The following is a 15808-nucleotide window of genomic DNA, read 5'->3' as shown; positions in this document are numbered from 1 at the left end:
GTCCCAGAGGGGACCACCGGAGTAGGAAGCAAGGCAGCAGTGGCGTCTGTGTATTTCCCCACCATTTCAGTGGACTCTCCGGAGCACTCACTCGGGCCTCCGCAACTACTTGAGGCCGGAGATGCTGGCTTAGTAAAAAAGCGATCCAGCATGGAAGGCCTCGGATCCAGAGGAGGTGGCGTCCAATTTTACCCATGAGTGTGCCTGAGGGCGTCCTGACCCGGGTAGAGCACTCCCAGGTCTGTGACTGCAACAGAAGGGTGTGGGAAGGTCTTTGCAGGCTGAGGATTGGCAGAGCTCACCCTTCACATTTCTGCCATCTTGGGATGCCGCGCATGCCCCCGTGAGCTTTATTTTTAATGTATTTATAATTTTTGGTAAATTTATAGACTAAAACTTTTTTTTTTTATTGCAATTAAAATGTATATTTTTAAAGATTTAACTTTAATACAGGATGTTCCCATGACGTTTAATTGCAGATCACCCTACATTCTAGTAGGACAGTTAAGCAGTGTCTGCTCTCATTTTGACTGCTTCTACTTGTGTGTTGTGAATAGGTGCGAAGAGCAGGTGACCCAGATCAGGGGTCCCCTAAATCTTCAACGCATTAACCAGTCCTTGAAGTTTCAGAATGCTCAACCTACAAATATTTAATATATGATAATTTTTTAGTAAATACTCTTTAATGCTAATGCAAATAATAATCGTAATAATGGGTAATAGTAACTTAAAAAAAATGTAATATTTGAATATGAAAATTTTAGGATTTACCCTGCTCTACTAAAATTAAGGATCCATTTGATGGGCGTCAAGGGCACATTGGTATGAAGCGGAGTTCCACCTTAAAAAAAATAAATAAATAAATAAAAGTCAGCAGCTATAAAAACTGTAGTTGCTGACTCTTAAAATACAGACTCTTAACTGTCCCTCGGTCCAGCGGTGTTCTCACCACTGCTGGTTTCACCAGCTGTCTTCTCTCCCTGGTGACGGCATCTTCAGCGTGGGCACCCGGCTGTGACAGCTTGCAGCTTCACAGCTGGGTGCCCGCTGCCCATGTGCGAGAAGCACTGAGCTTTGTGAATGGCCCCGTGGTCTTCTGGGACCTATCACGTGTCCCAGAAGACTACGGGGAGGGAGGAGGGGAGGAACAACTTCCACTTCCGATTGCCTAGGCGATAGCAGTGGAAGTGGGAGCGAGTACCTGTCAAATTCGGGTATCCCAAAGGTGCCAATCCTTAATGGAGAGCGGGGGACAAAGCCTTAAAGTGGAAATTCCCCTTTTGAGTGGTGCTCCACTTTAAGTGCCAGATTCCAATAGCTCTTTTATATTCCTGTAATGTGTATTTTAAAAATGATTAGTCTTTTAAAAGGAAGCTATGTATATCTATAGGATCCTAGTCGTTGAGATCAGAGCTCTATTATAGATACAAGTGTGATCTTTTCATACTTGACATACCATAGAAGAATTAAAAGTAATTAAAACAATAATAAAGTAGAACATATTGCTGTAAGTTTTCTGGAAGATTCGCAACATAAGCTTTGATATATAGTTTCTGTGTTGAGGGCAATTTTTGTCTTAGAAAAATGCCCTGTCATAAACAGATTTCTTTTATTACTGTAAGTAATATTCTATAAAACTGTCAGAAGTGTTCCTCTATATAGCCGATTAGTGTTGACAGCTGTTTCTTATTCATATGATAAGCATAAGGGAAGATTGAAGCTCGGGAGTGCTGTAGGGACCATCACAATGGTATTCAGCAATAGGAGGAATATCAGATAAAGATCACTGGACAAAGCTTGAGAAAGCTCGGCCTTTGCTTATAGATATTCATTTTGAGGTTGACATGCTCCAAATCACTTCATTCAGGGCTCATATTCATACCATGTAACTTGGCAGCATCGCTTGATGGAGGCCAAGTGTGATAAGAAGTAAAATTGCACCTGGGCCCGGTTCTCACTAACACCCTGCTGGCATTTAGGCCTGGTTCACACCTATGCATTTTTTATGCTTTTTGCAGAAATGCAGTACAGTCCATTTCCTGTGGGACACGTTCACATCTATGCTTTTTTTTTTTTTTTTTTTTAACGACTGCGTTTTTGGAAAGGGTCAGATACTTTTTTTTTTTTTTTTTAAATGCAAAACTGTGTGTTTTTTGTTCAATAGACTTTAATGGAGACACTGCAGAAAAGCACGTAGTGCGTTTTGCTTTTTTTTATCCTGCCCAACAACAAATTGGCCTAAAATCTGCATTAAAAAAGTGCAAAACGCATCAAAAAATGTGACAAATGCATCAAAAACACGCATGCAGAAAAAAGCGTTAAATGCACTGCAGAAACAGATCAAAAGCAAACTACATAGGTGTGAACCAAGCCTTACACGCAGCACAACACGTCACAATATGCTGCAACATTATAAAAGATAAAACATTTTTCTATTTTGGTACAAGGATGGATTCTGACCATCTGTGTTTCATTTAAAGTGTTAATAAACCCTTGACTCTGCATTCATTATATCTAGTCTCCCACACTACACAGAACATGGAAATGGAATTATTTTAGCAAATATAAACTGCTAAACAGCACTGGTTAAAGCTTGTAGGAGAAATTTTAATTCTCCCCATATTGTCCTATGAGGCTGCATAACCCCTGACTTCTATCTGGACAGTGCTGATTGGCCCTGTGCTAATCACATGCACTCTCCCAGGGAAAAAAAAAACTCTCTGGCAATACACACCAAACTGAGCATGTTCAGCTTGCCCCCAAAGTTCTGTTCTATCAGCAGATGGACTGGGGACAGTAGAAGAAGGGGAGGAACAGAAACATCCTTTTTACACAATGCAGAGGATTAACCCCTTAGGTTCCACAGTGAGTATAACAAGCATGCTTTACTGCATATACAGACTGATTTTACTGTTGTGGGTTTAGTAACACTTTAATGCATATTGACATGAGGTTTTTTATTTATTTTTTTTTACATGTTGGATTATGATCATTTCTTCTTTTTTTCCGAAGCCAAATTACATTTTTTTTCTAAATTTGGTTCTACTAAAACCTGGAGTTACAACTGTATTGTCAACCAGCTGTTATAGGTGTCCTTGTCTCTTAGTTTCCTCTACATCACCTTCTCAAATTGAAATCATTAAGCATCCTTCATATTTGACTTTTCTGCGACCTTCAAGTCTCATCTGCTTCATTTACTTCACTAAATTGTTTCCATTTATTTTGATTAAATAAATTAAAAGTTGAATACTGAGTTCAGGAGGTAGCCATTAAAAGAATTGATGTCACGGGACTGTACGATACCTCATAATATCATTATCCCATGACAATTAAATTGGCTTGCTAATAAATAAAGCAATAAAATTCCCTGCAGAGTGACATCACTATATTGTTTTTGTCCAGTAAAGAGTAAAGCAACTGCAAGTGTTCTTTTCCTGAGTGTCAAATAAGATTACAGACATACAAAAAAATGAATAAAGTGATGGCACATCTCCTTAATGTAATCAAGTAAATGGCACTCCATTGCTTTTAAGACTAAAAGCTCAGAATTTTGAGTTCCTGCCATAGTTATGTTTTTTTTGTTTGTGTTATGTCAGCTTGCCATTCCCGATCTCCTTCTGAAAATGCTGGCTGCCTTGCTGTCGCTATAATGCTGCTTTCTGAGTCATTGCTATAACCATAATAAGTATGCATTGAGAAAAGTTGTAATAAAGTCAGCACGACAGCTGAAAAAATACGTTTTGGGTTTCTTTTTACCAGTAATGGTAATTTATTTTTCTCCGTACAGGTTTCCTTTATTTAAAGAAAAAAAAACCTCAGCCCCCCTCTGAGGAGTTTTGTAGTGGGGTGGCGGAGCCTGAGGGAGAACTCAGAAATTAGTTCCCCGTCAAATCCACTTTACTTTTGATTGACAGCACACCGCAGTCCAATAGTAGCTTTCAAATCCATCCACTTCTATCCACTGTAAATCAAAAGCTAGGCAGACCTGATCGGGAACTAGTCTTGGTTCCCTATCAGGCTGCACCCACCTAACAGGTGGATTAGTTCCCCATCAGGTCTGCCTGTCTGGTGAGCTTGTCATTTCTCATGAGCATTGCCATATTTAGGTGATGACATCACCAGTATCCTGGCCCCTTTGTTTACATTTAGCTTTCGGGTGGGGAATCTCCCATCCGATACATTTATGACCACTTCCCAGCACAGACCTGCCCCACTCTGAGCGTTGGCTAGATACAAAGAATATCTCATAAACGTGCACGTCATTGGCACATGTGCTCTGAAGGAACTGCATACCTGTGCTGTTCCTTCAAAGCTCTATGCCGTGGCAGTCACTCCTGCGTACATCCATGGGAGTGATGTCATTATGGCTTGGACATTGAAGCGGCCGTACCTCACAAACCCTTAGGGAAGACCAATGGAAGTCTCTGCAGGGGCGACAGGGCGACGCTGGAGGGCTTAATTTTGATATGTGATGCATACTAGCACAATATGTTCTTAACTTGCAGGGAGATTAAATTCTGGTGGTAATTCTCTAAGAATCTATCACTGTTATAGCAATAGGTTCCTAAATGGTCTAAGTAAGATGTACCTGAACTTGTTTCACATGTCGGTAATGTTACCCAAACTGGCACAGTTTTAAAGGGAACTACTGCAAGAAAAAGAATGTTAATGCTCTACTGGATTCCCCAGGCGGTGTGTTGTGAAATGCTGGCATTCAAAACACACTGGCACCACAATTGGCTTTGTTCGTTGAGTAAACGTAAGGTTAAATGCACAAAAGTTTTAATGGGCCCGAAATATTTGCTTAGTGGTGAATGCATACAAGAGTCAACGTTTATAGGAAGGCGAGGCTTACGCTGGGATTGTTGTACAACTAGTTTATAGGAAGGCGAGGCTTACGCTGGGATTGTTGTACAACTAGTTTATAGGAAGGCGAGGCTTACGCTGGGATTGTTGTACAACTAGTCTATAGGAAGGCGAGGCTTACGCTGGGATTGTTGTACAACTAGTTTATAGGAAGGAGAGGCTTACACTGGGATTGTTGTACAACTAGTTTATAGGAAGGCGAGGCTTACGCTGGGATTGTTGTACAACTAGTTTATAGGAAGGCGAGGCTTACGCTGGGATTGTTGTACAACTAGTTTATAGGAAGGCGAGGCTTACGCTGGGATTGTTGTACGACTAGTCTATAGGAAGGCGAGGCTTACGCTGGGATTGTTGTACAACTAGTTTATAGGAAGGCGAGTCTTACGCTGGGATTGTTGTACAATTAGTTTATAGGAGGGCGAGGCTTACGCTGGGATTGTTGTACAATTAGTTTATAGGAGGGCGAGGCTTACGCTGGGATTGTTGTACAACTAGTTTATAGGAGGGCGAGGCTTACGCTGGGATTGTTGTACAACTAGTTTATAGGAAGGCGAGGCTTACGCTGGGATTGTTGTACAATTAGTTTATAGGAGGGCGAGGCTTACGCTGGGATTGTTGTACAACTAGTTTATAGGAAGGCGAGGCTTACGCTGGGATTGTTGTACAATTAGTTTATAGGAGGGCGAGGCTTACGCTGGGATTGTTGTACAACTAGTTTATAGGAGGGCGAGGCTTACGCTGGGATTGTTGTACAACTAGTTTATAGGAGGGCGAGGCTTACGCTGGGATTGTTGTACAACTAGTTTATAGGAAGGCGAGGCTTACGCTGGGATTGTTGTACAACTAGTCTATAGGAAGGCGAGGCTTACGCTGGGATTGTTGTACAACTAGTCTATAGGAAGGCGAGGCTTACGCTGGGATTGTTGTATACAACTAGTTTCTAGGAAGGCGAGGCTTACGCTGGGTTTGTTGTACAACTAGTTTCTAGGAAGGCGAGGCTTACACTGGGATTGTTGTACAACTAGTTTATAGGAAGGTGAGGCTTACACTGGGATTGTTGTACAACTAGTTTCTAGGAAGGCGAGGCTTACACTGGGATTGTTGTACAACTAGTTTATAGGAAGGTGAGGCTTACACTGGGATTGTTGTACAATTAGTTTAGATGGACTTTTGCTGTATATTTGTGAGTTACTGATTTCTGTTCTGTTATCAGCCATTTTAGGCCAAATGTAACTTAATTTACAATTTTCTTCTTTTTGATTGCTAGAAAAGAAATCAGCTGGTGCTTACATAAACAGCAATACAATTTATTCCAAATATCCAAGCTTCCTAAACCTTTAAATATTTACTTGTATTTTAGAATTTTTACAAAAACAGCTTGCAAATTATATAAGGTCTTATGAACACATGCTTCATGCATTTACTCGTTTTGGAAATACATTGTAAACTGTACATATGCAAACAAGCCTCAGCATTTACAAGCATATGTCCATGTACAGGCATTGCCATTTGTGTGGCAGGCTATAAGCAGCACCTGCAGCTCCCTGGGTGCCGGAAGCTGCTCAGATTTTTACGCCTAGCATTGTTTATGCCTCTCACCACCTGTGTGCTAGAGGCCCAATTCACATATTTAATATTTCACAATTTTGTGATTTATTTAATCATTCATAGAACTACCTTGTTTGTATTTAGTGATAACTGTAACATCTACATACTGTGGATTCAATACTTTTAGCTGACATTGTAGAAAAAGCCTGTACATTTTATTCCATGTGGATTTTTTCATACATTTTATTGATTTTATGCTGCTTTCCTATTGCAGGAAGACACCAATCTTCCCGAAGGTGCTACTGTGCCTGCTCTGGGTTTGTCGAATAAAGCAGTCTTTCAAGGTAGGATTGATGTTTTGCTCTTGGGGGGTGAGTGCATGTACTTTAGAAGCCAATCTTTTCATGACAATAAAAGTGTGCATTGTAGATTTTATTCTTCTTTTCCCAGATGGAGTTAATTTGAAGGACAGGAAGCAGTGGTGATAATTGGGAACAGTCACAATGATTGCGTTTAGCCCCCTCGTGCATTGTTATAGCCATTCTTTTTTCTGTGCATATGTCATTAACATTATGAGCTTTGCTCGTGCATAACAATTTTGCATTCTGAATAATAATATTAACAGAGCTATATAAATCAATTAAGGCACATTACTAATGCTTTCCTCATCTGTTGGCATTGTTATTTATATCATTAAATCAGATTTTATAAAAGCAAATGCATTGGATAACCAAAACAAATGGCTTTCATTATGGAATTTTATTTGCTTTTTAACTGCAACATCTCACATTTTCAGGTTTATTCACATAATTTAGTTTCTGTGAGACTTTGTAGGTAAGAATGATGAGTATACATCAGTAGTCATCTTTAGGACATTTAGGAACATAAAATATTGCTTATGTTGGACCACTCCAAACAAGACAAAGCATTAGAATGCATGCAGGTGACTGGACCTGGTAAAGTCTTCCACCTTTTGGTCTGTATTTGTGAGACTTTACAGGGGAGTTTCCAAGTGCTGCAGCAAAGACTTTTTTATTGAGAGTCTATAGCTCTACTTTTATCATGAACTTATTTAAAAATAATTGTATATTTCCTAACTGTATATTACAGTTTACCCAGTGTTCAGAAATCCAGTAAATAAAAGGTTAGAAGCCCTCCTTAAGGCTCTTTGCCCTGGCAGAGCCCGCCAAGCAGCCCTCAACTGTATCTATGGAACTCTCAGACCATTATTGTATGAACTAAGCATATGGCCTGGAGCCTTAGCTCCATACTTACTGTTCCCTCTGTCCATAGTCAGCTGAAACTTTGTCCCTCAGCATTACTAATGCCTGAATGGCTTGGCGAATACACTTTGTCATATTTCTGGGATGAGCCTTTTCTCTGCCATAAGTGAGCTTATGGCTCAATATCAGTTTCTGGAATGCTTGCTCTTGGTGTATACTTTGGGAACCATACCTGTGCTCAGTGGCAGAAGCCCAGCCTGTAGTGTTTGCTACAGGCATTAAGCTCTTACCTTGGCATGTGGTGTAAAATCTGCAGTTAGCTGCAAGTGCTATACAGGTCCAGGGCTGTGGTCCATTGCTATGGCACCCAACCCTTGAAGCCCCCTGGGGTGATATGTCCACCATGATAGCCGAAGACTGGACTCTAAATGGGACCAGCAACATGGTAAAGACAGGGTTTCCCTGAAATGTCACAACCTGTCTGTTGGGATCTTTGTTTGAATCTGTGGTGCATATTGCATCATATCATTTTATTCTACATGACATACTACAATGCTAGTCATACAAGCACAGGTTATGGGAAAATCTACACACTTTGTTTTTTTTTTCCATATGTATCTTTGCCTTGCTTTATTCGGTCTTGTAGGTAACGTTATACTAAGATTTACACAATTAAATTTTGATCTTTACACATTTTCCACTTCACTATCGGAATCTCCTCTTTGGCTAGTGATGTAGTGCTTATAAGACTCCTAACTGTGCACTTCTGGACACAATTTTCCAACACAAACTGATCATTTGCTGTCTCACCTGTTTCTTAATACTTCATAGACACAGCCATAGGAGCTTGGTTAGCTCCTGGGTTATTTCAGTTCTTTCATAATAGACACTCTGAACCCCCTTCAGTTCATATCCATTTTGTGAGTACCCCGTAGGGTAAGAGCCTCACTTAGCAATGACAAATTTCTGTCTCATGGGAGCGGGTGCACATGGAAAAACTAATTGCCTGTTGACATTGTTTGCTGTGTTGCCCACCCCTCAGTTGGAATGCTTATGGATATCCCAGTCATAATGATTTAATGAAGTTTATGTCCTGTATTGTATAGTATCAGGAAGCATAGTATTTGTGACTTGCCAGTAAAAAATGTTTTCTGGAGTACAGTACACAGGACCCTCCCCTCTGTTCTTAGGATCTCCCTATTGCTTGCTACAAAACAGGCTAGCTGGGAGAGGGAGGGGTTACATAGGGAGATATTCCTGCAGCCTTTCTTTATTGCCAGTGCCCAGTCACCTAAAGCTGGCTGCATATAACCAGTTGTAATGATTTAAAGAGCCAACAGGAAACAGGGGTTTCGCTACAGGCCTTGCGGAAACTCTGAGCTGTTCCGGACTTCGCTCCAGCCCTCTGATTCAGTCACCCACACAGATGTGCAACATGCAGCTTGTCTTACTAATGTCTAATCTATTACAAAGGCTTCTTGTTTTTGGAATTCTTTGAAATCGCAGGTGAACATTCATTCTGCTGAAGGCTTGTGCAGCACTCAACCTCAGACTGATGATGTGTCCTTTGCATCGGAGAATGACCTAGTTTTAACACCAGTGTTTGCATCCTGTCCTCTAGACGCACAACATGTGGCCTACATGACAAAAGCAAAATTTTCCAAATCTGTGTCACAATTCTTAGGCTGCCCCCTGGTCTTCTGTTGATACTTTCTTAAAGTTTTATCAGGAGATGTCAAATCTTATGCAGATGCAGGTTATGGCCATAATATTTTCACAGCAGCTTTCTGAGCTTGGGTCTTTTGACTCCTGTTGCTTTTGAACTTGTTGGCACAGTTTCATTTGCCTGGTTGTTGCCCACCCTTCAATTTATTGCTTGGGAAGGCCCATGGTGTAGGAATATGTTGCCCGTATCCTGTACTGTGCGAGAAAGAAAAAAGGAATTTTGACTTGCCTGTAAAATTCTGTATCTTGAAGTACAATACAGGTCACAGATCACCCTCCCCTTCCTTCCTTTCCTTGGTTTACCATGCATTGCTTGCTACAAAACTGACGATTCATGGATTGGAGTAGATATATAGGGGAGGCGCTTTGGAAGAGGGAGTTCATGTCCTCAAACGTTTGTGTCCAAACACCTAAAGGCACAGTACATGCCTATAACCCAAGGTATATGAATGAAAAGGTCTGTGTCCTGTACTGCACTCCAAGATATGGAATTTACAGGTAAGTCCAAATTAATTATTTTTTCAACTGAACTCAATAACTAAAGCTGAAATTTACACACACATGAATGAGTCAGAGCAGTCAGTGCTTCATACCTTAACCTATAGCTCTGTCCAAGGTGGCCATTAGAGATGGCCTTTCTGAAAGTAGATAAAGTTTAGAGAACTTGTGGTACTCTGGGCATCTTTTCTTATTATAAGTTGTAGATCTGTAAATACATATCATTTAAATGTCAGACAATGTAATTTCAAGTGACAATTATTTCTTTCATTGATAATTGTAATACGTTGCTTTTACTTTTTAATAGGGGAATTAAGTGGACCTACAGTTCAAGAAGACACATTTAGTAGCGTTTCTGATCAGTATTCTCAGCCTTATTTTCAGCCCTTTGTCCTGAAAGGTAAGTTAACAAGCTTTTCCTTTTTTTTAAATAGATAATCAAGTATGTTATTTGTAAATATAAATGTTACCAAATATTATATTTCACTCCGGACTTGCTCACTTTAATTTTTTTTAATTATCTAAATTTGTATTAAATTTCTACTGTTATTTTTGGTAAAGTGTTAGATTATTATTCCTCCTGAGAATCAGTCAAATGTGTATGGAATTAAGTATTTTAATATTTAGACTTGGTGTTATTAAACCCACAACAGTAAAATCAGTCTGTATATGCAGTAAAGCATGCTTGTTATATTCACTGTGGAACCTAAGAGGTTGATCCTCTGCATTCTTCCTCCAGTGCACCCCTTTTATCTCCTGATAACATATATTGTGTGGAAATGCTGCACATGCTCAGTTTCGTGTGTATTGCTATGGAGTTTTTTTTTCTTTGGAGAGTGATTGCCAATCAGCACTGCGTAGACAGAGGTCAGGGGTTCTGCATCCTCATAGAGAGAACTCCTACAAGCTTTAACCAGTTCTCAGCTGGACACCGATAGAAGTCACAAGACTGCTCTAACTACTGATGAAAAAAGTATTTAGCAGTTTATATTTACTAAAATAATTGCATTTCCATGTTCTGTGTATTGTGGGAGACCAGATAGAGTTAATGCAGGGTCCTGGGTTTAGTAACACTTTAAATTACTATTAGTTTGCAGGTTTATCTATGAAAAATGGATAAATGCCAACCTTACTTAGGTTTAATAACTTTTTCTGAGTCTGACTGTTGAGCTGGGAATGTGAGGGGTTGCCTGAGGTTTGAGTGGGCCTCTCAGTGACAAAATGGACAAGCATAGGGCCAAAAGCACAGCACACAGTTAAACTAAAGAGAACAGCTTCCCTTTAGCTGAACACTGTGAATGTAGTTCTACATTCACAGTCCTAGAACTACAAGTACCAGTGTTCTGGTATTGGTACAAAGTGTAATAGCTGAGCACAAAGCAGACACCTAGGTGCCAGCTGATTCCAGGAAAGGCATAAACGTCAGATGGTTCCTTCAGTGCAGCTGCTCCTTTAATCATGTAGACAGTGCTGTAGCTCTTGTCTGTCACATATGTGTAAAGGTCTGCTCCCAGAAAGACCTGTGGGATGTTCTCGTTAAACCATATGAGGAGATTAGAATTCCAAGACCTGGGCCAAATTGCTGTTACCAGGGTGTACTGCTACATGCAGAGTGCAGGATATGTTGAGTTTTGTACACTCTGTTTGGAAACACATCATTGTTCCTATACCTTCTTTGTGGGAACATGTGCAATGGGTATTGAAAATAATCACCCCTTTAAATGAATCACATTTTTGTTTTGCAGATTGAAATGAAGAGAGACACGGTTTTTGTTTTATTCAGCTGTATTTACTCGGTGCAACTTATAATGCCCAAGTGAACGATAAAACACAAACATATCAGGAAAAACAAATAAAATTCAAAAACAGAATCACAGAGTTGGAAATAAGATCCTAAAAATGACTTTTAAACTCAATCAAGTGTAGCTAATCACCTTTTCAATGGCACACAACACCATTTGACTTTCCACTGTGATCAGCTGTGGTCATTTTGTTCAGCTCAGCATGAAATTAGCTTTCCTGGAGTATTGCAGTCCCTGGAAGTGCAAATGAAGCAAACAATCAACTATGGGCAGAAAGGCACTGTCAAAAATCTCAGGGATAAAGTTGTGGATAGGCACAAGTTAGGAGATGGATACAAAAAAAGTTCAAAGGCTTTATCAATTCCTAGAAGCACAGTGAAGTCTATTATTAAGAAGTGGAAAGTATTTGGTACAACACAGACCCTCCCTGGATCAGGACGTCTCTCCAAATTGGGTGAAAGAGCCAGGAAGAAACTGGTCAGAGAGACTACCGCCACTCTGAAGCAGTTGCAGGAATTTAAGACAAAGAGTGATCATTGTATGAATGTGACAACATTATCACAAATTCTCCACAAATGTGGCTTGTAGTGGAGGGTTGCAAAAAAAAAAAAGCCACTCCTCGAAAAAGGCCACATGCAGACACCACTGAGCTTTGCCAAAATGCACCTTGAAGATTCTGAGGCCGCATGGAAAAAAGGTGTTCTGGTCAGATGAGACTAAAATTGAATTATTTGGCCTCAACACTAACACTGATGGAAATCCAATACAGCTGACCATCCAAATATCACCATTCCTACAGTAAAGCTTGGAGGTGGTAATATCCTGTTATGGGGATGTTTCTCTGCAGCAGGGACTGGAGCACTTGTCAGGATAGAAGGACAAATAGATGGGGCAAATTACTGTAAAATTCTTGAGGAAAATGTGTTGCCCTCTGCCAGAAAGTTGTCAATGGGAAGGTGGTTTAACTTCAATTATGACAATGACCCAAAGCACACAGCAAAAATTAGCACACATTGGTTGAAGGAGAAAAAGGTGAATGTCCTTGCATGGCCTAGTCAGAGCCCAGCCTTAAAACCCATTGAAAATCTGTGGAATGACTTGAAGACTGCAGTCTACAAATGGTCTAGATGTGCAAGGTTAGTAGATATATATCCCAACAGACTAAAGGCTGTAATTAAAGTAAAAGGTGGTTCAACAAAATACTGATCCTGACCCTTTTTCTAACTCAGTAATTTTGTTTTTGAGGGTTTTTTTAAAAAAAATTTCTGACATGTTGGTGTTATATTTTTCACTTGGATGTTATATGTTGCACTGGGTAAATACAGTGCAAACAGTGTCTGTCTTCATCCCAGGCTGCAAAGCCACAAGATATGATTATTTTAAAGGGGTGGGTGATTATTTTCTATATCCACTGTATTCGTTGATCAGACTTGCAGATTAGCTGACTGGTTTAATGACAAATTTTGCATGTAAAACATACAGATGGTTCATTACCTTTAATATCTAATAACACAGATCCACCAATCTGGATTTATAGTTTAAATAAATTCAACAAAATGGTTTAAAAAAAAAAAGGTCTATTCATAATTTAAGAAAAATGGGTGGGAACATGTAAATCATTCATTTGTGCTCCTGGTGCATCCACAGTGTGGATACAGCCTAAATTTATTGAACGATTTATAATCAAAATACCCATAGATGCATATAGCTTTTTTACACTCGTACCCATCATCAAGGCAGTGCATTGTAATCCTGGTTTCAAAGAAGTAGGGGTGGGAGTACAAGAAGAACACATGCAGTAGGAGATTTGTGCAATGAAGCAGAAATGGTAGAACTATATTTTACATTGTGGTCAGTGTTGATTTCAGCAGATTTCTCCGTGCAGCAAGCTAATGATCTAAATCATATGTCTAAGCTATACAAAACTAATTTGGTGAGGGAACTCCTTGCCTGAGTAAAGTCTTCTGTCTTTATTACTGTGAATAATTAGAAATGCACGATGTAAAGCTGGATTGCTTGCTTTGTAAATCTTTTTATTTATAGAACCTCCAACTGAAGATCATTTGTTGCAGAACACACTGTGGCCTGAAGTTCAAAAGTTGTAAGTTCTCTTACTTGAGCTCTACACACTTGCAACTTTTTTCCAGCATATTTGTATTTACTATTCTTTTGCCTCCTAAATGTATTTGATTTGCGCCAGCAGATGTACTTATTAATCTTATTTGTGGTAATTTATAAGCAAAGGGCACTGATTTATTTGCTATGCCCTGTACTTGGCATGTAATAAAGAGTCTTTAATTTAACCGTTTATTTGGTATACATTAATCTCATAAATTACACCTTTTAAATTTTGTTTTTCCCTATTTCTTTTATCTTATGGAAGTTTCTTTAAATTAAATTAGTAAACCAAACTAATTGAGTGTATGTCAGCATGGATGTTTCATTTATGGCTAATTTGATCCTACAGCTTTACAATATAGACCTTTACTCAATAATACACAGTAGTTTATGGAAGGGAGTTAGCTGTAACATATTTACTGCACTAAATGCTGTGATTGATTGCAAATATGTATATATTGCTGCTTTTTGCTTTGTATTCCGAAACAATGTCTGTAGAGCTGTAGAGCTTGTTAAAGCCTAATTCCAGGTTAAAATTAACCCTAATCCCACCCTTTCTCTGATTTTCTGGGTTAAAAAAAAAAAACTTTCTAAGTTGTAGTTTTCACTTACCTTAAGCCAGGGATGCTCAACCTTTTGATGTGTGAGGGCCACTTCAGTGATTTGATAACCGGTCTCGGGCCACAATGAAATGAAATGGTTGTGAATTTTGAATTTATTTTTTTTTTGAATAGCGTAATGAACCTTTTCCTCCTGCAGCCACTGAATGCCAGCAGCAGGGAGAGGAGGAGAAGCTGCTTTCAGCGGTTGCCGGAGGAAAATGGAGAGGATTGGTTCCTGTATATGCTGCACCAACTGTCCAAGTATAAAGCAGATCATGACAGGGAGGCAACATGGGCCCCCTGGAGCATGGGCGGGGTCACCATTGCAACCCCGGATGCTACAATAGTGGTTAAGGGTGTGTGGTTAAAAACAAAATCTCAACTATGGGGTTTTACTGCATCTCCCCCAAACCACAAATGTAAATGATCCCTGAGCCCCCTATAAGGCTGCTTTCAGAGCCCACTATAAGGCTGCATGTGTACACCTTTGGCTGCTGCCTCAGCAGCTAAAGGGGGTAGGGATTGGGGTGGTAAAATGGTGACTCAATGGCAGGGTTTTACCACCCCCACCTAAGGGTGCCATTGTTGAATGCAACTAAGAGCTCATTCACAAGTACAGCAGGCACTCCTCCTGTGAAAAGCGATCTGAGTGTATTTGTGTGTGAGGAAGCGATATGTTGCCTCCTCACCACCTGATTTAAACCCATGGTTTTCGTTCTTTGACTTCTCCAATATTGTTCAGGCAAATCTCCATCTCTTTAAGGTTGCCTACTCCTGGTGTAGACTTTAGCTAGTTGGCACATAACTGCTTGGATGACCATCATTAGGCTATTCAAGCACATACTAATTTGTTCTAATTAGTTCTTTGCATACCTTTTTTTGTCTTTTCCACCACATTCTTCTGATGGTGGCCATTTTCCATGAGGGTGGATTAGTCCATCTCCCTTTTACTTTCTTAAACTTTTGATATGCCTTTTGGAACATGTGACAATGCACATATTCTGATGGGGAAGAAAAAATGTCTTTCCTGCGAGAACTGCAAGATTTTTCAGTTTGCAGATGAGGTTTTCCAGCAAGACACAGACGATGTAGCTTTCTCAGAATACATCTGAGATGCAAGGAGGGAGAAGAACCTGTCAAAGTGTATCCGAACGTAAGGTCTTCTCCCTCCCCCAGTCTTCTGGGACACATTACAGGTCCCAGAAGACTGCAGGACTATTCACAATGCGCAGCGCGGCTCGTACATGAGCAGTGGGCAACCGGCTATGAAGCCACAAGCTGTCACAGCCAGGTGCCCAAAGTTAAGATGCCGCTGCCAGGGAGTAAATACCTGTGAAGAAAACGACCTGGGTGAGCACAGTGCTGGATCTTGGAACAGCTGAGTGTCTGATTATTAAAAGTCAGCCGCAGCAGTTTTTGTATCGGT

At 40.1% G+C, this 15808-nt stretch overlaps 1 protein-coding gene across 1 annotated transcript in view; it reads left to right on the top strand.

Annotated features, from left to right (window-relative positions):
* The window catches only part of ELP2 (elongator acetyltransferase complex subunit 2), a 199041-nt gene that overhangs the window by 159490 nt on the left and 23743 nt on the right, over positions 1 to 15808 (top strand). Inside the window, exons 14-16 of the mRNA XM_089687543.1 lie at positions 6689 to 6758; positions 10168 to 10260; positions 13706 to 13763. Coding sequence (XP_089543669.1) covers positions 6689 to 6758; positions 10168 to 10260; positions 13706 to 13763 — 221 coding nt within the window. The remainder of the gene's footprint in view (positions 1 to 6688; positions 6759 to 10167; positions 10261 to 13705; positions 13764 to 15808) is intronic.

The sequence above is a fragment of the Staurois parvus genome, unplaced genomic scaffold (assembly GCF_062004578.1).
Source record: "Staurois parvus isolate SC_StPar_1 unplaced genomic scaffold, SC_StPar_1.0 ptg000429l, whole genome shotgun sequence".
Lineage (NCBI taxonomy): Eukaryota > Metazoa > Chordata > Amphibia > Anura > Ranidae > Staurois > Staurois parvus.
The sequence above is the reverse complement of the archived record's forward strand: the minus strand, read 5'-3'. Positions and strand labels throughout refer to the sequence as shown.